A 22,808-nucleotide genomic window follows, 5' to 3' on the forward strand; every position below is an offset into this window, starting at 1 on the left:
TGTTTATTATAGCACTGGGTATGGGGCGTGTGGGGGTGTTGCTCCACCAAACCTGCATGCCCTATGCTGACACAAGCTGTTATTTATGTTATAAAAGCATATGTATTAATGATAAGAGGTAGGGTTATTACAATTATTTCTTAGAATAGCTGTGATTATTAAAATTAGTTCTTGGAGCTCATTGGTGTCCTCCCATTCTCCACTCTGGTTCTACCCTCTTTGTCGTCTTCTGGTGGTCATCTGGGATGAAGGCTAGCGGTCTTCCTCACAGTGTACTTTTCACCTTCAGTCCAATTTTGCAGCTGGTTCCTTTAATTGCTTCCTTAGTTTGTAGTCAAGATGTTCTGGGTCCTCTTTATCTATAGAATAAATATTCCTGCCTTCTTTAGTCAAAAAATAACACAGACATTGACCTTTAAGGTTACACATTGCAAGTGTCCAACTAATGCTACAAATACCTTTGCAAAGTTTAACATTTATGGCTACATATTATAACTGTTCAACTAATTGCTACAAATACCTTTTTATTCCTTAATCAAGAATGTGCATCTCGTTTGTGGGGCCCTGTGTTTGTGAAACTTGAGGGGCCCTTCACCAATATCCTTTGATTTTCTACTTTTCCCTTCATCAGGACACACCTATTTATCACAGGATATTTTTCACAGTCAGCGCATGAATATACAGGCAATCTGTATTTCTGTCAGTCCTTCCCTGACCATTTATTTAGTTCATTGGGATAATCTTAATTTTCAGTTCTTCCTCACAGCAGTGGCTGTCCTCGGATTTGTAGTCATTTCCAAAAGCTCCTCTTCTGAAGGCTTTTGCTAAAATCAAGTCTATGCCCTTCAGGGATAATCTAACACAGGATAATCCCTTTACCTCACAAGCACAAGAAAGGCTTTGAATTAGGGTTTTTATATCTTTCCTGGGCACATTTTCAGCACAGCAGAGCACTCCCCCTCACACATGCATCCCCATCACACCCACAGACACAAACCTACGTCTTGCAGCAATCCTGCATAAACAACTTTCATGCAGCAGTTACTAAGTCTTTTTAGCCTGTTCTTTTTAGCCGATCTTTTTAGCATCTTCTTAGACTCCTGTATTTTACTGGGCTGGGGAGATGGCAGCAGTCTTAGGGTAAGAAGGGCTTTGAGGGGAGACAAAAAACACACAAAGCTTTTGTTACTTGCTGATCTATATCTAGTAGTCTTGTGGAGGTTGATTGGATATTAGGAAGAATTCCTGTGCTGCAAGAGTACTCAGGGACTGGAACAGGCTGCCCAGAGAGGTGATGCAGTCACTATACCTGGAGGTGTTCAAGGACAAGGCACTTTGGGACATGGCTTAGTAGCCATCGCGGTCTTAGGTGGATGGTTGGACTGGATGATTTTGGAGGTAATTTCCAGATGAAACGGACCTATGATTCTGTGAGAGAAGAAATCACACTCACAGGGAGCAGCTTCAGAAGAAGCCCCCCTGCCTTCAGAGGTGTCAAGCAGAGGCAGCGAGGACGACAGCCAGCAATACACCTGTCTTGCAGGGGTGACAGCGCACTACGCCTCCTCCTCAGCAACAGCTCCGCCGTCGCTACCTAGGGCTTTAACGGAGAGGAGAAAACCCTGCCGAGACCTTCTCAAGATGGCAGCCGAAAGGCGGCTCGCTCCGCCTCCGCCCCCTGCATCCCCTTCTCAAGATGGCGTCACGGAAGGGCCGGCTGGCGGTCCGGAGTGCGCCTGCGCGCCGCGGCCCGGAGTGCAGTGAAATTCCTGGCGGGCGGGGGGAGGAGAGGGCGGCCGGGAGGAGGGCGGCACGGAGCCACGGCCGTGCGCCCCTGCCAGGGACCCCGCGTGCTGTGGCGGCGGCCGGCGCCGAGCCAGACCCCCGTGCGCCGCGGTGCGGGCCACTCGCTGCCGCCTCGGTCTCTCGCAACAGCAGGAGCCGCGCCATCCGCGCCGCTGCCGGGACTCCCTCCCCTGGCAGAGACGGGGAGAATGACGGAGCTCCAGTCAGCCTTGCTATTGCGGAGACAGCTAGCAGGTATCGGGCGGGGGGCCCGCGGGGAGGGAAGGAGGCGATCCGTTGGCCGGGGCGTGGGGGTGGCGGTGGCGAAGCAGCGGGGAGAGAAGTGGAGGCCGGTCGGCTTCTGAGGGGCTGAGGCCTGCGGTGGGGGAAGGGGCGCCGGCTCGGACGAGAGGGCGAGTGTACAGCCGGCGGGGGCTGTGTGTGTGTGAGAGAGGGGGAAGGGTAGATTACGCCCCCCCCCCCCCCCCCGCCGCTCTCCTGCCCAGCCGGGAGCTGAAGGAACTAGGCCGAGAGGGGGAGGGGGAGCTTGCCTGGCCATCGCTGCCAGGCGAGCCGGGGGGGAGGGGTGCAGAGGGCCGTCACGGCTCGAGAGGAGCATTTCCTTCGCTGCCTCCGTCCCAGCAGGGAACTGGGGCTTGGTAACGGCCTGCTCGCCTGTCCCGTCCTACTTTCCCTTTCCCCCCATATCCACCTGGCAGCCTCCCCGATCTCTCACGGCCCTGCCTTCCCGGAGCGGTTGGAAGCAGGGAGCTGGAGCTTTCCTCTGCGCAGCGTCGGGATATGTGTGGGGAAGTCTCTGTGGTGTGAGGAGGTATTGCCAGGCGCCGTGAAGAGGCGGAGGAGGGACCGCTTCCTTCTTGGAAACGGCACTTTAGGCCTGGCGTGAAGCGTCCTTCTACGCACACCTCCTGTGGGGACCTGAAGTGCTCCCATCCCGCCTCCCCTCGCCGGCTCCCACCCTCACCTCCCGTGCCCTGCGCCGGGAAAGGTGGATCGGGAGGGGGAGGTTGCTTCCTCCTTTGTTGTCAGGAGAAGAGCTAGGGTCGGCTGGCACTGACTGGGAGTGGAAGAGGACCGGACAACACCGGGATCCGGGCCTGCGGAGAGGGATTGGGGCTGCCTGCGAGGGGGTGGGGGGTGCTTGCAGCGAGGGGTGAGGGTGTTTGCTGGGGGCGAGAGGGCGGGACGGGTGCGGGGAAGGAGTTGGGAGCCTGGGATCGGGGACAGGCAGAGACAGAGTGCCGAGCCCATGGGGGAGGGAATCGGGGTAGCAGCTTGGCTCCGCGTCGCCAGTCGTTGTCGCTTTCCCCCTCCCTCCTTTTGTCCCCGAGCAGACGGCCGGGCGCACTGGCCCTGCCTGGGCCGCTACTGCCGAGGGGACCTGACTCGGTCGGGCCCGGGCGGGCGCATGCGCGGATCCGCCCGGGCGGCGGGGCGCACAATGCAGCTCCATGTGTCGCTGCCAGCTAGATTTAAAGAGAAACGAGCCGGCAGCCGGCTGCGCTGATGAGTCTGCCGCCGCTCCCGTTCCCACTCAAACATGGTCCCCCCGCAGACTCTGCTGTCTGGATCTCTGCGGCTGGCAGAATGTAATCCACCTCGAGAAAACGCACAGATCTGCCCGGCATCTCGGGCGAATCTGATTGCCTTTTTCGGCCTTTACGTAAAAATTGCTTCATACCCACATAAGGAAATGTGTGCTAGGTATACCTAAACTCGGACAAAGAGTGCTGGCTGAAAGTTGTTGAGTGGCCATAAAAAGGGCCGGGGTCACAGTGTGTTACGGGCATTCCCGAAGAAGGATTTTGACCCGAGATCTCAATTGTGTCTTGGAAAGCGTGACGGCGGAATCCGACACTGCTCGCAGGAAAGAGGTGAAGTTGCGTAACAGGGTCAAGAAAGCTAGCTGATGTGTGTGTTGTACCTCCAGCACAATCTTCTAGTTTTAATTGTTAAGTTTGAGAGACATCAACATGGTTAACTAGTAGCACAGGATTTTTTTTACTCCGTTAGGGGACATTCATGAAAACAAAAGTTCATGTGTACTGTGGCTGCACTTTCAAGCACAAGCAGAATGCCCTAGTAACTGCTGAAGTTGTTAGTGACATTGTGAGGATTCTGCATACGATATCGACACTAGCTTACTGCAGGAGCTCCAAACTGGATTTGATACGAAGCTTCTCTTCCCTGTGAATGATGCTTCTAGGGAAGCAGTAGTGTAGAATGGTTGCTCTCTGACTCACTGAAAGGTGAAGAATTGGCAACAAGAGTTCTTTGGCTGCCTGGAATTTCTTTTTGAGCTGACTAATTGTGTTCCAAGAAAGTAAGTTTTGACATTTAGCTGAAGCATCTTGGTAGCAAGTATTAGCTGTCAGCTTCTGTTTTGTAAAGTTGATTTTCTCCTTGTCTTGTGAAGTCTTAAGACCTCCTATTAGCACAGGCTGGTTAGATGTGTAAGTAGACTTGCAGACGGTTAGATGTGGAGGCTAATTTCTGTTTATCTTTCTGAAGGTTTCATATGTAATGGTAAAACCTGGGAAACTTTTCCAGTAATCCCTATTACTGACAGTGATTCGGCTGTAATTACTCAGCTGCTGTAAATATTTGCATGTGATGTCTATCACATGTGCCGCATGTCTGTGGGGCTTTAGGATTTTAAGTAACGTTAGTGCCTTTGGTGTCCTTTCAGATGTATTTAGCAAAATACCAAAACCAGATTGAAAAATAGTTGTGAGTGTGCATACTTGAGTGTGTTGTGAGTACTGAAAAAGAGTCTTGAACTCTTCAAGAGTCCTATCTGGAGTAATTGACCTGAGAAAGAAAATCGTTTTTTCCTAAGCAACATCTGAACTGACCTGTTTTTTTCTGATGGCAGGCTACTTAAGGTAGCAATGCTGAGACTGAGCTTCATGATGTCTGATCTTTCTTCCCTACTGCTGTCTTCAAGTTTTAACTGCTGCAGTGTGTCCCTTTGTTTACTCCTACAATTTGTTCTACCTCAGAATAAAACTCAGCATTGTGATAGTCTTTCCTCTGGTGGGGCTGATACTTCAGTCCTCCTTCTAATGTGCAGCTTTTGCAGTATATCAAATGTGAAGAGTCACTGGGTTGTACCTAGTGGTTGGGGTTTGGAGGACAGCAAACAGGCAGTGGATATGAGTTATATGATCTAAACTAGTTTAAATTGCTCTAGATTGCTCAACATGTGATCTGAAGTGAAGCTGTTAGGCTGGGAGCAAGGCATCCACAAATGGAGGGAGACTGAAGGAGAAATTTGAAGCCCAAGTAATGGTGGAGCAGTTGAGGAAAATAAACTCCTTACTGAATGAGACCCAAGAGGGGGAAAAGAAATGTCAGAAGGAGAAAGGAAACTTTGGGAATTACATAGGAGACAAAACAGAGAAAGTTAAAGTACACCGATTCTTAATAAAGGCACCATGGGGAGAAAAGTTGTCTGTAAAATGTAGGAGTCACTTTAAATCTTGAAGAATTTGTTAAAGTGAAGGTCAGCTGGTGGTACTTCTTGGTTGTCAGTGAGACTGAAACCCAAGGCCCTTATGAAAACACAGAACAGAATTTGCCAACATAACCTGATGTTGCTCTGTGTATGGAGACTTTTTTTCTGGAGCGAGCTGGCTCACACTGTAACTGGATCAGGTAACTAGTAACACAGCACCATATATGTGACATGCTTGTCAGCCTAAGTGGCATGTTCTGGGTGCTGCTGTTGCTATCAGAGAAGGAATATGCAATGGCAGCCACAAAATAGAACACACAATTTGGATGTGGGTTGGTGTTCTGTTTGGTTTTGTTTTTGTCAAATAATAAGTAGTTTTGCAGTACTTTTTCTAATGAAGCATGAAGCCTTCAGGTATATCACCAGGGAATTAGTATAGTAGCTGGTTTTATATTGACTTGGTCTTGCTCCCATTTAGACACAAGAGCAGTTCAAATCTCAACACTTAGGACTTTGGGTAGTTTTTATTTGTTTTCTTCAAGTGTCTAAAGTTGAGTGGCAATCTCTGTCTAACAAAGCCAATTAGAGTTGAAGGAAGGTTCTTCTATATGGATATGTGAAGTTAAATGGTTATTCCTTCTCTCAAATCAGTGTAATCGTAAGCTCTAGAACTTTCTGGAGATATCTTCAAATTCAATGAATGTCTTTGTTCTTCCAACTTGGTGTTGGTTTTTTTTTTATTTAAAGGAGAAAGGCACTGTGTGGTAATAATGTGAAATAGAAGCCATGACCTGGCTACTGCTTCTTGTGGGTAAAGTGCAGAAGAAAATCAAAGCACTAAATGTCTCTGAACTTCAAAAAAACATCCACAGCAAACATGTAGATTGGTATAGCTCTGGACCAGCAGGGTTCACCCCCAAAGAGATGAGGGGGGAGGATAAGATGAGTTCTCTCTACAGTCTCAAACTTACTTCTCTTTAAAAAGAGACAGCAGACAACTGAGTGTAAAGTGTCCCTTCCAGTCTCCAAAGCTGTCAAGCCTAAGGCTTTGCAAACTGAGCCATTTCTCTGAATGATTTTATTTGATCTTGCTGACACAGACTTGTTAACAGTAGGCAGACTTGTCTAGTTTGACTAGGAAAATCATGTAGGGGGGGACACATTAAATGGGTAATGCAGTGAAACCAGAAGTGCGAGTCCTCCTTAGCTTAATAAATATGGATCACTGAGAAAAGGGGAATAACTGAGCCCTCCCTGGCTGCAGTTGTACTATCTTGTGCATAGGATACAGAAGAACCCACAGTAATGCTCTATCCTAATGTGAGAAATATTGTGTTATATCAGTTCAAAGTGTATTCAGCTCTTATTTCAAAGCAAAAATGTCTTAAGTTAGAAAACTCTGTTAAATACTTGGCATTTCAACAGTTATTACTTCCTCGTGTGGAAAACTTGTAGTGTAATGTTGAGCTAATTGAATTTCTGGCAGTTACATGGAATTTGCTTTTAAAATGTTTGAGTAGTGAATTCTCAGGGAATTAAGATTGCTTCATAGACAGAAGCTGGGACAGTAGATCTTCTGAGTGGATGGTGGTATAAGAAGCCTTAGTTTACAGTTGAGCGCTGGCTGCTTACATTAGGTTTGTCAAGAGATAATAATTTGAACAGCACTGATCTGAAGTATTAAGTTACTGCTAGTCTGCCTGCTCTCTTCCTTGGAGAGGTGTCTGTATGGTCAGTGATACTCTGTATTATCCTGAACAGTTAAGATTCCAGGGTCCCGCGTGTGTCAACTTCAGTATCACCTAAAATGTTGTAACCCCCCTTTCACTCTTGTATATTTCTTTTTTTTTTTTTTTTTTTAGATAACTATCTAGGTTTATAGGTGACCATCAACTTCACTGCTGTGGTGATCTGGGGAGCGCTTTGGCATACCATGCATGTGCCACTCACATGAACACTCCTGCAGTGTATGATGGTAGGTGAGATGATCCCGTTCCTTGTGAGGTTAGGTTTACAGGATCATCAAAGCTACCTTACTTGTGCTGTCTCTATAGATGGTGTCATTGCTGAAACTTGTGCCCTCCTACAGTGACTATGATCTGGGCAGCATCGGTAGCCTCAACTTCTGTACTTCCAGGGAAAGAGCCTAGCTTACCAGAACTTGAGTTCTTCTCTGCTTCCCCCAAAGCAAAGCATTGTAAGTTACACCGAAGTATGGACATATCTGCGTCCAACAGTGGAATGATTTCTGTCTATTGCTTTAGAGAATAGTGAATGGGAGAATGATGTTAAATTGCACAAATCTCTGTAAAATCTCTTGCTTTGTTTGACTAATAGTGATTCAATCAGTGGTACTGGAATTAACTGCTGAAGAATTGTAAACTGTAAGGATTTACTGATTTGTTATCAATTTCTTTTGTGTTTAAGTGACATTGATCTGAAAAATCAAGGGGAGTGCTCAAGGAATAGTCTTAAAATAAAAGCACGTATTATAACTACAATAGGCTCAGCTTTAACTATTCTGTATCTCTTCATTACTTCTTTAATGAAAGAAAGGCTTGGAACAGAGCATGTACATCCAACTGAGATAGGATTACTTGGTCCCTTTTATGGCTGGTACAAGTTGGGTTTTAGTTCACTCTATCCTATTTTAAGCAGTCTGAAAGCAAGTGGACTTTGTAGGTAGAACTGTTGGCATCAAAGAGGCACTGTGCTAAATTTGCTTCTTCTGTGTTTAAAACAATTTCTCTTTTGATCTAAAATGCAACATTTTGTTTGTAGCACAGTGATTGGGTTCTATGAACTGGAAATGCACTGAAAGGTGGCTGCTGTTCTGAAAGTCTGAACTAACCAAATGATAAGTGTGCAAAGTTAGGTGCCTGGAGAAAGAAGAGCAGGTGGCTTGGGTGAGGAAGGAGGTACGTGACTCTTGAAACTCAGTGTCTACTTTTTGTCCTGACATGGGAACAGAATCTGGGTGCCACTTTGCATGCAGGCCTGCATGCAACTACCACGTTGCACCTGCTGTGTGTGGATAGCTGGCAGTAGACTGGTCTTGGCAAGGTCTTTCACTTACAGAAATGTGGTAGGTCTGAGCTTTAGGCCACTGTGTAAATGTAAGTGTTCATCTCTGTGTCTACTTCCGACTCTGGTCCAAGGCTTATCAAGCTGGAAGGGAGATCAGATATCCAGCCCTTGCAAGAACACTGAGTATAGCAGTTTGATTGAAATAGGATTCCACAAAATTAACTGCTCTTTTAGATGGGAATGTTAGCAGTGCTTGTATGAATTTAGAATTATAGAAGCACTTGGTAAAGACTTTCCTATACATTTTTTTTGTAGGGGAATTGTTAGTCAAGGGAAGACTATGTGCATGTACCCATCCTAATACTTAGGGGGTCAAGCTGGAAAGTTTGGTTTTAGCTGTTCTGTACCTGGTGCTGATCTAAAAGATGCTGCTGTCAAGACTCACTTAGAGAAATGTCTTAAAACTCTTCTGAATATCAGTGTAGCTCAAATTAGGATATGCAAGTTTACTGTTCGTATTGTGAGAGAGAAAACAAGCTGGAGAAATGTCCTTGAGTTGCACAAAATCTTAAGGAAGGCTTCTGCTGAACTCTTCAGATGTTAGCATCTCCCTGTGGCGTAGACTTGTGATCTAGGCTTTGTAGTGGATTTCTTAATATCTGTTTCCTGATGGAGAACCCCCTCATCCCAGAGCTCTTTGCTCTGTTAGCAGTGCTGCTTCATGACTGATGTGTGTATGACTGCTCAGAAAATAGGTAGATGGACTTCTTCATGGATTTGGTCTGGTTATTTGCAGACAGCTGTTGATAAGTTGGTTCACTGCTTCTGTCCATGCTAAACTCAACTGATAAGACTAGCAACTAGGGTGACACTTGTCTTGCCAAATCCTAGCAGCTGTATGCAGTAGGCAGCTGAAGCTTTGTAGGTGAGAGAAATAAGCACATGTAGAATGTAACTGATCTGACCTCTTCTTGACATCTGCTTTGGAGTGAGATAATCACCGTTTGAGGAACTACTTGTCCTGGTAATATGTCTCTGCTGAATGCTGCTGAGAGTGACTGTCTCAAATAGAGGCAGTTGCAGGTACTCACCTAATACTTGTCTGGAAACATGCATCGGACACTGAAGAAAATGAAGTGGTGTTCCTGTTGTGCTGAGGGTGACAGAGGAATGTGCTGCAGATTATTCTGGGGCAAACCACTGAGTGTTCTGTGGTGACGTAGTGGCTTCTTTCCAGATGCAGGCTTCAGAATCCAGAGTCATTTTTTTTTAATTATCCTCCATCTTCCCTTACTCAGCACTTCCCCCTCCAAATTCAGACCTTCCTGAGAACAGGTGTTTTTCTTGGTGTGGTGGGATCTTTTTTGTTCGCTTGGTTTTGGTTTTATGTTTGGTGTTTTTTCTTTGTTTGGTTATTTTTTTTTTCAACAGACTTGTTCAACCTGCATTTTAACCTGGGGGATATAACTGCTACATTCTGGTGTGATGGCATACACAGCATGCTTCAAGCAGTTAAACCAGAGAGTGCTCTTCAAGAAACAGTTACTCTGAAGTTCTACCCAAATAATGTTGTTTCTATTGATTTGAACATATGTTAGAAATTGACTGCTGAGAATCTTAATTCTGGAAGCAGAACTATTTCATAACCTTAAACAATACTATAAAATTCAAAGAGTTTCATTGGTATGTTTTGTATTTCCAGTGTTCTGTGGAAGCTGTTTTCGACAGGAAAGTAACTGGAATACCACCTTCACCTTAAGAGAATTTTTTGGGGGGGGCTTAGTAAGGACTAACTTACTAGGAACTGCTCCACTGTTACTTGTTACTGAGTTCAGACATTTGTTTAATGGCAAACACATGTAGAGGGGGAGAGAAACCTTCCTCTGTGTGGTAATGTTGGAAAAGGACTGATTTTGAGTGTGTGCACAGAAAAGGCTTCTATAGATGAAGAGTGCTGCAGAAATAAAATGTCTCAAAATAGGTCATCCCTGTTCTTGCCTACCTTTGTGACTCCCAGGTAAAAAATGGTGCATGGGAACAGATTATGAGCTAGGTAAACTGGGTACAGCTGGGTATCTGAGGTTTGATTGAGGCTGTGAGAGTGAGCTGGCTTTGAGGTCTTCTGAGACTGTTGTCTAAAGGACCACTGACAATTGGTATCCACCTCCCTTTACTTACGGGTGACTCCTTAAGAACCAAGATGGTACCAAAGATCTACAAGCTTCTGGTTACTGTGTTAAGGCTGGGTTTCAACTCAGTAGCTAACCTAACCTTGCAGTTATTTACCTTCAGATATACCATAACTCGTTGAACTGCACAGCAGACCCAGTCAAAAAACTGTTCTTGGCTTATGTCTAGAATAATGGGACACCTCACTAATAACAGAAATACAATCTATCTAGTCAAGGTTCTCTGGTACTGGAACCTTAATTCAGTTAGGGGAGTTCTGCCTCTTCCCTTTGGGCTACTGCTGCTGTCCTCTTGTTTGCAGACGTGAGCTGTGGCTCTAGCTAGAAGGCTGATAGGGAGTAAAAGCAAATATCAACTAAGAAAAATCGTCCTTGGCCTACCTCGTTCTAAAACCCATTGCACTATGCAGATCCTTGGAATGCTCTGCAGTTAGAGCTGAGAAGATGGCAAGCAAAGTGCAGTGTGGGAAGCTGTGTAGCACTGCACTGCTTCTGTGAGTAGCTTGCTTTGTTAATGATAACTGTGCAGCCTTCCCTGCAAATTCTCTAAACTGAGGGGAGAATTGGGTTTGTAGAAGTCTGTAAGGCTGTCCTTACCAAGAGGGCATGATGCTTGTAGCATTGCGGATTAGTTGCCAGGCTGAAGTTGAGTCAAATCTAAAGCTGCTACTGAACTGGTTGACACAGTCTCTTCTCAAGACAGGTTTGTCTTTACCGCTTCAGTTTCACTCCAAGATAATTAGTGTCCTGAGATGAAACTGTTCTGTCTTAATTGTCACTGCTGAAGTGGCTACCAGCAGTACCTGCCTATCTCATGCTACCTTTTGCCTAAACTTGTTGGAGGAGCTTGTGGAGCAAGACAGAACATGATGAAAGCAGATAGTATGAAGAGCTCTGGGAGTACATCTGTGCAAGGAGATCATGTTACTTTTACCATTATCTTAGCCCTAGTCTTCTAGAATCGGAGGTTTCCAGCTAGGTGTACAGGCGGAAGGGAGAGTCTTGAAAAGCATAACTGACTTCAACTGAATCATGTAACTACATAGAAGTCACAGCCTGGGCTATGGAGAAGGTCACAAGAACAAGGTGCTTTAGTCTGTACAGTTGTTAGAAGCTTCTGGACTAATGCTGAGAGACACAAGAAGCAACCAGCAAAAGCCAAGCCTAATGTCTAGCAAATGTGAAGTTCTGTATGGCCTGCTAATGGGAACTGGCAGTCAGATGATTTCTCCAGAAGCCTTAGCTAGGATTTGGGGTGTCACGTTTCAGGTATTGCTATGGGCTCAATCCACTGGCTGCACAAAACTCAACCACTCTGTTAGCTTACTGAAGAGGTTGCTGTTAAAAATAATGTAGAAGTTTGTATCTTTGGACTTTTTTACTGTAATGTATCTTGAAATACTCTGAAGTGTTGGTCCTGTGCAGTGGCTGGCAGAGTGAAACCTCAAGCTGAAAAGTTTAGATGCCATACATAGCTGTTCCATGTAGCCACAGGGCTCTTTCTGCTTAGTCACTTTTGTTGATGCTGGTTTGCTATTGGATTGGCATAAGTCCCTGGCTTATACAAAGGCAGTTTTAGTGAGTGTGGGAAAGTCAGTAGCTTGGTGTAAACTAAACACTGAACCTGGAAGCACAGTTTATGGTGCTATGTTGGCTCAAGTTTAGGGCCACAGTGACTTATTTCTGGCTTAGTAAGAGTTACACAGGAGCACTGTGTTGTGTAGTTAGATTGGGAGGGTAGGCGTTGGCCTTTAGAGTCTGCTCTGGACTTAAACTATTCTGTTGGATTTACAGAGCTGTAGTCTTCCTCACCTCCCACATCAGGTATTGGTTCAGAACTGAGATTAAAGGAACTGAATGTCTAATTTATAAGCAGTTAAAGGATTCTGTTCCCAGTATGGTGCTGCTTGGCAGCTTTCCAGGTTTGTGGTGCTTTGGCTGTCGGCTGCTGCTTGAGCTGCAAAGGACTCTACCTGAAACTGTTTCTAGACTGAATGCAAGAATTGTTTTTCCTTTGGGAAGAAAAAAATTCTGTTAATCTACTAAAAATGCAGAAAATATTGGCAAGAAGACTAAACCACAGAGTGTAATACACAGCAGGAGCAGGTAAATTGCACTCATTTAGTCATGGATACAGTGGAAATGTTAGTGTGCTCACTTATGGTTTAAAAAATATGCTATAGCTGTAGCTAAACAAAGAAATAGATCCTTCCACATTTTTTCCTAGTCTTGAGATTTCTTAAGTGTCTCACCTCCTGCTTACAAGCCCTAGAAATGCAGAGGTCTTCAGCAAGGCTTTGGAGAGGACCTGCTTCCCCTCTCCTTGCCTGCAGGAAGGAATTGCGAATCCTCTGCTTGAAGCATATTCTACATCTGTATGCTGCTGTTCAGGCTGCAAGTGGCTAACTGCTGTAGTTGGTAGGAAATGACAGATGCAGAGAATAGGTGTCTCATTTTCGTGAGTGCCCTGTTACTGTCACCAGAGGCTCTAGATGGTGGGCAGCAGTCCATTTGCATGGCAGCAGCCCTCTGATTTTGTGATGCTCTCGCTGTGGTGGCATTGCTGTGTGTTTGGGATTTTGGTGGATGAATTTCACTGCTGAGAGTCGGTTTGTGAAGAGGTGGATAAGAGAGAGGTAATTAACTAATTAACTTTTCTCCTGTGCAGCATTGGTTATAGCCGGGGGGAGGGGGAATACCAAACCCAAACGAACCCCATGCTTCAGTGTTTGCCAGTTTCAATGGGTAGCATTTCCTAGCTAGCTATGCTAAAGCAGCCAAGGATGATGTTTTTCACATTCCAGTGCAAAACTGCCTGAGACTTCCTTTTTCATCTGCCAACCAGCAGTTAGCCATAAATAATCTGAATGGAAAAATTATTTTTAACTTGCCTATGCTAATTCTGCATACATCTTGTGGCAAAGGGATCTGAGTTTATACCTATAGAGCCAGTGTCTTACTGCAGATTAAAGTATCTGTGCAAGCAGTAGCTCTTTGACTATGCTTCAGTATTACTGCTGTGGAAGGAAAGTTACAACCTTTTGCAAGCAGAGAAGATGCCATCTCCTGTGAAAGAAGCAATATTATAATTTGCTTTACAGGCAGCATCCACTAAGGAGATTTCCATAAGTGCAGGTTTTTGTCACTGGCTGTGTTTTTCATACAGTCTGCAGATTTTCTGTATCCCAAGCATTGACATCCAGCGATCTTACTCCTCCTCAGAAGACCTATTGTGATATAGTGCTGTGATGTCTTAGCTGTGAGCCAGAGTGCAAGAGCTGGCTTTTACTCAGACAAGTACCTAAAAACCCAACCAAACAAAAAAAACCCAGCAACGACATTTCAGAGGACTTGAGGAATAAGAGTGTTATTTGGAGGCTGAGACAGATGTAAAAAGTTTGAAATAACACAAATCAGGAAACGGAGAGGAAAATGTGCATGTTGGACTCAAGAACTGTATGGTGTATTTAGAAAGAAGCACACTGAATTTGCCAGAGTCCTAACTCCTGGCAGGCTTGTTTGCAGTCTTATCACTGAGGAGGAATAACTGGCAAACAATAAAGAAGCTAAATGTGAGCAGCTTGAGTTAGAGCAGCTTACACAGAGCTTTGTGTAAACCCTATTCTCCCTGTGGAAATGCAGAAATGGGGAGCTTGTGTTTTGGAGGCTTAAATTTAAGTCTGAAAATTGTAAGGTGAGGTACTCAAATCTAGTATTTAAACTTTCTAATGACTGCATGAAAAAGGTTATGTTCAACTACTGGTGTGGTAGAACTTTCTGGAGGAGTATCTGTAATAAGGAGGTAGTAAGGAACTTGAAGTAATTAGAGAGGCTTGCCTAATAGTTCTGTCCCTTTCACCTAAAAAGTAGAACTGTTACTCCATCTCATGCTACTGTTTCCTCCAAGTTTCTGAGATGCCAGAGAGTAAAAGCTGACCACGTGGCTTTGCTGTGGTTTTTGGCTTTGAGACTTGGCTCTTGGTTAAACCACCTGTGAGAGCACCTTTTCTTTCAGGCACTATCTTGAGAGCACATGATTTGGTTTAATACCCAAGTCTTTGTCCTGAAATGTGGGAGAATAGGTGGTTGATCTCATCTGTTGTCTAAACCCTTGCTGAGCAGCCTCTAAGAAAAGCCTTTCCAATACATTTCTGGGGATTTTAGCATTGAATCATCTGTGTGAACAGATTTGACTCTGAATTACCAGTGGCCAAACAAAGCTGATATTCCTGATGTCTGCTTCTTGGTCCTGCCTGTGAGCTGAGCACTTTTTAATTTCTGTGCATGTAGTCTACTCTGTTATAGGGCTTGAATAGATTACTGCATTTTTTTCCCTGAACTCTGCTTTAAATAGTTAAGAACTTAACTGGCAAAGAGTGACTGCAATCTTAGGCAAATGGGTTTGGACTTCATGGTAGCCTTTACTCCATAAAGGTATGAGATTATTACAAGAAGTCCTTCTGCATGTACCCGAGGGTATTAAAAAAGGCCTCTGAACTCAAGTCTGTCACTTCTAAAAATCAACACAGGTTAAACCTCTTGGGTTTACCAATAGGGGTTATGTAGACCAGCTCTGCTGTGGAATACTATAATGAGGGCTGTGTGTTGCCTGACAGCATGTAAAATAGTTAATTGTAAACCAAACAAAAAATCTCTTAATTTAATTTGGAAATTACTGACCTGTTGAAGTAACTTTTTCTCACTTTCACCTATCCTAAATACCCCAAATTTTGGTACTTTGGACTTTATTTCCATGAGGATCCGGTCAGAGGGCTGAAGTACCTCTCTTATGAAGATAGGTTGAGAAAGTTTGGGCTGCCCAACCTGGAGAAGAGAAGGCTCCAGGGAGACCTTAGCACAGCCTTCCAGTACCTGAAGGAAGCTACAGGAGAGCTGGGGAGGGACTTTGTATGAAGGCATGGAGGGACAGGGTGCGGAGGGGTGATGGCTTCACACTGGAAGAAGCTGGATTTAGATATGAGACATTAGGAAGAAATTCTTCCTGGTGAGGCACTGAAATAGGTTGCCCAGAGAAATTGTGGAGGCTGCAGCCCTGGCAACGTTCAAAGCCAGGTTGGATTGGGCAGGAAGTTGGAACTAAATGATATTTAAGTTCCCTTGCAACCCAAATCACTCTGTAAATGCTGAATCAATGATTTCAACTTGGCATCAATATAGCATTTAAATGAGTTTTTAACCCACAGCTATCAGTTAAAAGGCATTTTCTTCCCTCTGCTATCTCCCAGATGAATTTTAGGCAGAACTCGTATGAGGTATTTATTTCCAAACCTTGTCCTTTTTCCTGGAGCCAGCTAAAAACAAACTCAATGGAGTGTATGTCTAGGTCTGACTTTCTGCATGGCTATTTCCAGATAATTCTGCTACCTCACAAGGGCTGTATGGAGTAGCCTTGGGACCTAGAGTCCTGTATTGCTTATCATTAGTGGATAAAAGTGTGAAGCAAAACAAAGCACAACCTCCAAAACCATAACAGCTTATCTGCTGTGCTCTTTTTTAGTAGTTCAGCATGTAATAAATTGTTGTCAAGGACGCACTAGACACAAGTCTTAAATAATTGTGTGTTTTTCTCTTCAGAATCTGAAGTCATTTAGGGAAAGCAGGGTGTTTTAAATAAAAACAGTGTGACTCTCAGATTCTAGAGTTAAAGATAGACTGCAGTTTCATCTGTCTCTACAGGGTTCTTGTAAAGCAGCATAGCTTTTCAATTAGTAGAAAATCTGTTTTCTGACTTGCACACACATCTGTTGGTGTCTAGTCCTGCACTTCTGAGGTATTTCTGCCCTTCTCTTGATGGACTTGGATAGTTTAGAGTGGGACTCAGTGTGCTGTTGGGTGTGCTAGGGAGCTGAGGGTCTTCACCCAGGCCATGAGTTTGTCAGTAGGTGCGAAGTCATGGAGTGTTTTGGTCAAGTATAGAGGCACGAGCAGAAATATGCATATGGGACACCTAAAGTCACTCTTAAATTCTTTTTCCTACACAGAGCTCAACAAAAATCCAGTGGAAGGCTTTTCAGCGGGCTTAATAGATGACAATGATCTTTATCGATGGGAAGTCCTTATTATTGGTCCTCCAGATACACTCTAGTAAGTACTGACACTTATCCAAGTTCACTGCAGGTTCTGTATTTGTTAGTTCCAGTTTGGTCTGAGTAGAAGTTAACCTGAATCTTCATACTGAGTTAGATGATGCTGTTTTGTTGCTAGTAAACACCTCTAAACAGCTGACTTTGCTATAAAGAAGTTGTCAGGTGCTTTGCTCCCCTGGGAAAATAAAACCCCGATCCTTTGTACTTGGGTCGAAGTCAGAAAATAGGCTTTCTTTAGAGGCAACTTCTGTTTTCTTACCCATTTAAAACAGGTGTAAACCACTATTTGCTGTTGTTGCTGTGAGGCTCTAGTTTAGCTGCCAGTACCATTTTAAACCATTACAACTTCATACTGATGATTGTAGGAAAACATTGAAATAGGATGTATCTGGGAAAACTGCAGCAAACCATAGAATTAGCCTCAAGCCTTGTCACCATGAGATGGGAGAAATTCCTAGTGACCCAGAGACCTTCAGTATCGATCAAATTTGAATTGTTGGCAAATCTCACACAGTGGGCTTTAAAAAGCTTTTAACTTTACACTAAGGTCTGGGATTTTGGCATGTGAACACAAACCCATGCAGTTCATGCTGTAAGTTGTTTTTTTAACTCCTGGGCCTTAAGTTCACTGTGGGGTTCTTTTGTACTGCTGTATCGTAGGAAACTGAGAGAATGGCTTCTTTGTCATAAATGTTACATATGATCACCTGCTCTAGCTTCTGGGAAAAGGCTCTGCCCAGAAGAGGTCAGGCTTAAGAGCACCTCTTGAGGATGAACTCTATTCCCCTTCATTAAGCTCTTGCAGTGGTAAATTACTGGTACAAAAAGCCCAGTGACATTTATTTGATGTCAATTTTACTTCCAACTTGAACTTGTTACATACTTCTGAGTAAGTGGTCAAGCACAGTAATCAAATTGCTTTGCTTTTCCTCAAGCTCACTACATTGTGATTCTCAAGTCTTAACACAAGATGAGTTCTCCAACTCTGATCTCTTTGAACAGCTCCGTTATATTCTCATGGCCTTTTTAGAAATACTGTCAGTAAAAAAACCCTGCTTCTAACTGAACCCCTTCTTAAATGTTAAAAATTGCAGTGCCTTTTCCTTTCCCCATTTCAGTAAGTTGCTGAGTTTGTTTTGAGGGGTTTTAGGTAAGAAACTCTCTTCTAGTCCCTGGTTGCTGCTTTTTGAGGTAGCATTATACTGAATTCTTCCTCCCTGCTCTGTTTATCATGCCAGCAGAACACAAGAGTTGAACTTAAGCAGGTGGTTCAAAAGTTTCACACTTTGGTCTCATTCCTGCTTCTACTTTATTCACAGTTTACCTAAAATTTTTAGACTCAATGCATGACTCCGCTGGCCCCTCGATCAGCAACATTGCTGAAAATGGCACTGAGCTCCCCAAATTGGCAGCTGTACTTCATTAAACAGTTTTTAATGTGTCCAATTCAAGAGCTGTATTTATATGTTGTTAATGAAATCCTGTGAGGACCAGCTGAGGGAACTGGAGTTGTTCAGCCTGGAAAAAAGGAGGGGAGACCTCATTGCACTCTACAACTCCCTGAAAGGAGGCTGGAGCCAGGTAGCTTTAGCATCTGCTGCTTTAAAAAGGGGAAGAAGAACTGCTTCACTTTGAAAGAGAGGACTGAACTGGTTTGGGGCTACCAGCTCTCCTGAGTCTTGACTGGTAGGGATGTTAAAGTAGCCAGTGTGTCTGGAATTCCTACCCTTCCCAGGATTCTTTAGAAACTGTCTGCCTTTTCTAAAACTTGGGGAAAATGAATGCTGTGGGTTCAGATCTCCTCAGCTGCTTCATCTTAAGAGCCAAGTCATACCTTGTGCATTTTGGGTTCTGTTTAGGTTTTTTTTTTCAGACACTAGCTAGAATTGCACAGCTTTGCTTAGCGCTTGTGAAACTTGGTACTTTCTCCGTAGCCTATGGGCTTTAGATGCTGGCTGCTACTCCTTTGGAAATGCAGGGGGATAAACATTGCACACAGGAGCTTTATTTTTACACCAATTCTTCTGTCTCTCTGGCTACTGAGGAGTGGCTTGTCATGCTGCACGTCTTTGCCACCTTCTTGGCAGGTCATCTTCCAGTTTTTGAAATCCCTGCCTTTGCGGTTTCCTTTTTTTATCGTTACAAATGTCAGTGACAAGCGACAGTCACTAGGCATATGTTACAGCGTGTGTGTAGATGTAGTTACAGCATATGAGGGAGGTATTCCATTTCTAAGACTTCCTACTTTAAGAAACACCTTCCAACATTTGACAAGGGACTGTCCCCAAATATTGAAGCCTAGCTATTTTAAAAAATCACAATAGGCTTGCCTTAATGTGCTGTAACTCCAGCTGAAACCTGCATGTCTTACCTCTTACTGTTTCCCAGTTCAGTGGGTAACTGTAATGCTAAACACATCACTGCTGTGTCTGAGTCCCTTTAGCTTAGTTTTGAAAAGGTACTTTTGGGAGTCTCTTCATAAATTAAAGCTGTAGACATGGCTGTAAAGCTTTAAACTTTCCCACTGAGGTTCACTGCTGCAGACTGATATCAAGAAATTAGGACTGAGGTGTCTAAAGGAGGAAGGTGAGCAGGTTGTTCTTGAAGGGGGGTTATTAGCAATTGATATTTTTTTTTTCTTCCTGTTAATAAATACACTAGGAGGAGAAGTCGTCATTCCAGATGGTAAATTCCTTGGCAGTGCTTTGAAGAGTTGTGGTTTGTATTTTCCTGTGTGTGGTTTTTCCCCTCTGGAGCATCATCCTATTCTTTTTTTAAAAGCTACAGAGCTGGGGAACTGGCAGTGTCTTGTGAAAGGATCTTCTCAATCCATTTGCACTGCACGTGAAAGTGATGGTGCTATCAATTATTAACATGATGTTAAGCTGTTTGAGGGGTAAACTTAGGGCTTTTGATGTATCTGCAAGTTCCAGTCTTCAGCTTGAGCTTACAAGAAACTCGACTGAGATATTTTTGATTCCCCAGTGAAGGTGGAGTGTTCAAGGCTCATCTTACTTTTCCAAAAGACTACCCACTGAGGCCTCCAAAAATGAAATTCATCACAGAAATCTGGCACCCAAACGGTAAGAAATGTCAAAGTTTCAATTTCTTTCTGCCATTAAGAATTAAAATGTGGTGAAGACAAATGGATATGTTGTGAAAGTCAATGTTTACTTTGACATCTGCACTTCAGAATGAAGCAGTAACCATAACCATGGTGGAGTTTTTAACAGAGCTGCTCTGAGGGACTTCTCCTGAAAGGAGCTTCTTGAATTCTTGGTAGCTATTCAGGGGTATTTCTTTTTGTGTGTGAAATTCTGATCTGAGATGAAACTCGACTTCTAGCTGCCTGCTGCTTCACACTCAAATGTTGCATTTTGGTATTACTTACTTGGCAGTTCAGTCTAGGAAGGACAAAGTTGTCCTCTGAAACATGAAAAGAAGTAACAGCATCTTTTAGGCCCTCCAGAGAAGACCCCTCCTAATGTTTCATTTACTTACGGACTGCTGACCATAGATGGGAAGGTGAAATAGAATAGAAGATGTTTTTTACTGGGAAGGAGGAATGCTCTTTAGTTTCTAAAGTCATTATTGAAGTTGAAAGCTGGGAGGAGACCTACCCAATGGCCCTCCCATAAGGGACAGGGAGAATGTTTTGTCACTGTGTTAGTTGCAGCTTTGGAAATAATCAGTCAGGCAGTTTCTAATTTCAGCAGCCCAGTCATACTCCAGTACACTGCAGTAACATTGATCTGATGTTGATGCTGTGGGAAAAAAACACTCTCTGGTTTTCTGAACTTAACAGAAAGAGCTTTAGTAGAAGCCTGAATAGTCTTGAAAGTTCCAGCATGATGTTAGTAGTTCTTGCTCCCTGTGTGCTCACTCTGAGGTCCAGTCATCCTGGGCTTCCTTGGAGCCCTTTTGGTACAGATGGAGTTCTGCAATAGTTAACGACTTTTCTTTTCTATAAAGTGTCTTCACTACCAAGCTTCCAGCCTAACTGAAGTGAAGATGAGCACCTCCATAAGTATGTGGAAGCCCTGCCGGCCTGTTGTTCATGACTGAACAATGCCTTGTTCTATTTTGCAGTTGACAAGAATGGTGATGTCTGCATTTCAATTCTTCATGAGCCTGGAGAAGACAAATATGGCTATGAGAAACCTGAGGAACGCTGGCTGCCCATTCACACAGTTGAAACTATCATGATTAGTGTCATCTCCATGCTGGCAGATCCCAATGGTGACTCTCCTGCTAATGTGGATGCAGCAGTAAGATTTTCCTTCTTTTTCTTGGTCTGCTGATTCTTGTCTTTGCAATGAGAACCTGGAACAGGCTGCCCAGGGATGTGCTGGAGGCTCTATCCCTGGACGCATCCCCTAGGTATGCTAATTTAGTTGGAGTTGCTCCTGCCGACTCGGGGGGGTCGGACAAGATCACCTTAGTCCTTTCCAACCCAGTGCAGTCCGAATCTGTGTGGAAACAGGTGCGGACTGGGTTGAGAGCAGCTCTGAAGAAAAAGCCTTGGGGGTGTTAGTTGCTGAGCAGCTCCCCAGGAAGCAGCAGTGTGCTGGGCTGCAGCCAGAGCAGTGCAGGCAGCAGGGCAAGAGAGGGAATTCTGCCCTTTGGCTCTGTTCTGCTGAGACCTCACCTCCAATCCTGCCTCCAGTTCTGTTGTCCCCAGCAGAAGAGGATACAGAGCTGCTGGAATGAGTCCAGAGGAGGCCACAAAGATGATCCAAGGGCTGAAGCAGCTCTGCTGTGAGCACAGGCTGAGGGAGCTAGGGGTGTTCAGCCTGGAGAGAAGACTCTGGGGGGACCTTAGAGCTGCCTGCCAGTGCCTGAAGGGATCCTGCAGGAAGGCTGCAGAGAGACTTTTGCTGAGGGTGCCTAGAGACAGGCCAGGGGGGAATGGTTTGAAGCTGAGGCAAAGTAGGGTAAGACTAGATCCAGGGAAGAAGTTCTTCAGTGTGAGGGTGGGCTGCTCAGGGAGGTTGTGGTTGTCTCCTTCCTGGAGATGTTCAAGGCCAGGCTGGATGAGGCCTTGAGCAACCTGTGGAAGGTGTCCCTGCCCATGGCAGGAGGCTTGGAGTAGATGACCTCTGAGGTCCTTTCCAGCCTAAACCGTTTTGTGATCCTTGTTTGATAAACAGCAACTTCTGGAAGAAACTTTTATATTGGAGGCTGCTTTTTGTTGGGAAAAGGAGTCATGTTGTGAAACAGAGTTAATCCTTACCCTGGGAAATTGCTAACAGATTGCAAAGGAAAGATGCTGTCAGTTTTCATAGGCAGTGCTTTAATTTCTTATATGCAATGGGACATGTATTTATAGTAAAGAAATGATGCAGAGATACTTAATGGATGAACTTCAAGCTTCCTAAGGCTTAAATTCAGGCAAGATGGCTGCAAAATCTTGCTGCAAAAGCTGTATGGTTGTGTACATGGAGTGGGTACCTCAGCCATTAAATTTAGCTGTAGTTGTTAACATCTTCTGGAATCTTTTTCGGTTTCAATTATGCACAGCTCACCAACAGTGTTGTTTTGGAAGTTAGATATATCTGTTAAAAAGCCATTGAACATGAGGAGAAAATGTGTTGGGGTCCTTCAGTGTCATGATGTGACTTTTTTGCATCCACCTCTCTAGAGCAGTTGCCAGGATTACAGGTGAAAGCAGCAGGTTGGACTCTGTAGACTCATATATTCATGGAGTGGGTTGGAGCCCTTAAAGCTCATCCAGTTCCATCTCCCAGGGACACTTCCCACCAGCCCAGGTTGCTCACGGCCTCATCCAGCTTAGCCTTGAATACCTCCAGGGAGGGGGCATCCACACCTCCCTGGGCAGCTTGTTCCAGTGTGTCTCCACCCTCACTGGAAAGAATTTCTTCCTAATGTGTGTGCTTTGAGGATGTGCTCAAGAGCTTCATTGGACATCTGGCTTTAAATTCCAGAGGAAATGTTGTGCCAGACTGCAGTGATTGGCTAAAGAGTGATGAAGAACAGCCTGGTTTGTGGTCAAAGAACAGTCATTCTACAGTGAAGGCTTTGTCGTAAGAAAGTAGAAGTGTTTTCATGCAGCAGTGTTCCTGAGCATGGCATGTCCTGTGCAGGTGCATAAACACAGATATTGGCTCTAGAAGATCTGCATTCATAGCAGAACAGCAATTGGACTGATAACCATTTGTGGTGGGGAGGGAAAAAAAGTCAGTTCTGAAGGGGAGTGGGAGA

At 44.5% G+C, this 22,808-nt stretch overlaps 1 protein-coding gene and 1 long non-coding RNA gene across 4 annotated transcripts in view; one reads left to right on the forward strand and one right to left on the reverse strand.

The window, feature by feature from the left end:
- Positions 1-3,110, reverse strand: LOC135187713 (uncharacterized). The gene is made up of 3 exons (XR_010307424.1): positions 2,498-3,110; positions 1,310-1,428; positions 1-359 (listed from the first exon to the last, which is right to left on the reverse strand). It is a non-coding gene; the product is annotated as an uncharacterized LOC135187713 (long non-coding RNA).
- Positions 1,895-22,808, forward strand: part of UBE2G1 (ubiquitin conjugating enzyme E2 G1) — a 27,015-nt gene continuing 6,101 nt past the window's right edge. Inside the window, exons 1-4 of one of the 3 annotated variants that reach the window (XM_064166688.1) lie at positions 1,895-2,040; positions 16,482-16,584; positions 19,572-19,669; positions 20,676-20,854. In XM_064166688.1, the coding sequence (XP_064022758.1) occupies positions 1,995-2,040; positions 16,482-16,584; positions 19,572-19,669; positions 20,676-20,854 (426 nt within the window). In that variant the 5' untranslated portion in view covers positions 1,895-1,994. Of the gene's footprint in view, positions 2,041-7,145; positions 7,239-16,481; positions 16,585-19,571; positions 19,670-20,675; positions 20,855-22,808 lie in introns of those variants that run through there. The other 2 variants (XM_064166689.1, XM_064166690.1) reach the window with 2 other exon arrangements.

Source organism: Pogoniulus pusillus, chromosome 27, assembly GCF_015220805.1.
Source record: "Pogoniulus pusillus isolate bPogPus1 chromosome 27, bPogPus1.pri, whole genome shotgun sequence".
Classification (NCBI taxonomy): Eukaryota; Metazoa; Chordata; class Aves; order Piciformes; family Lybiidae; genus Pogoniulus; species Pogoniulus pusillus.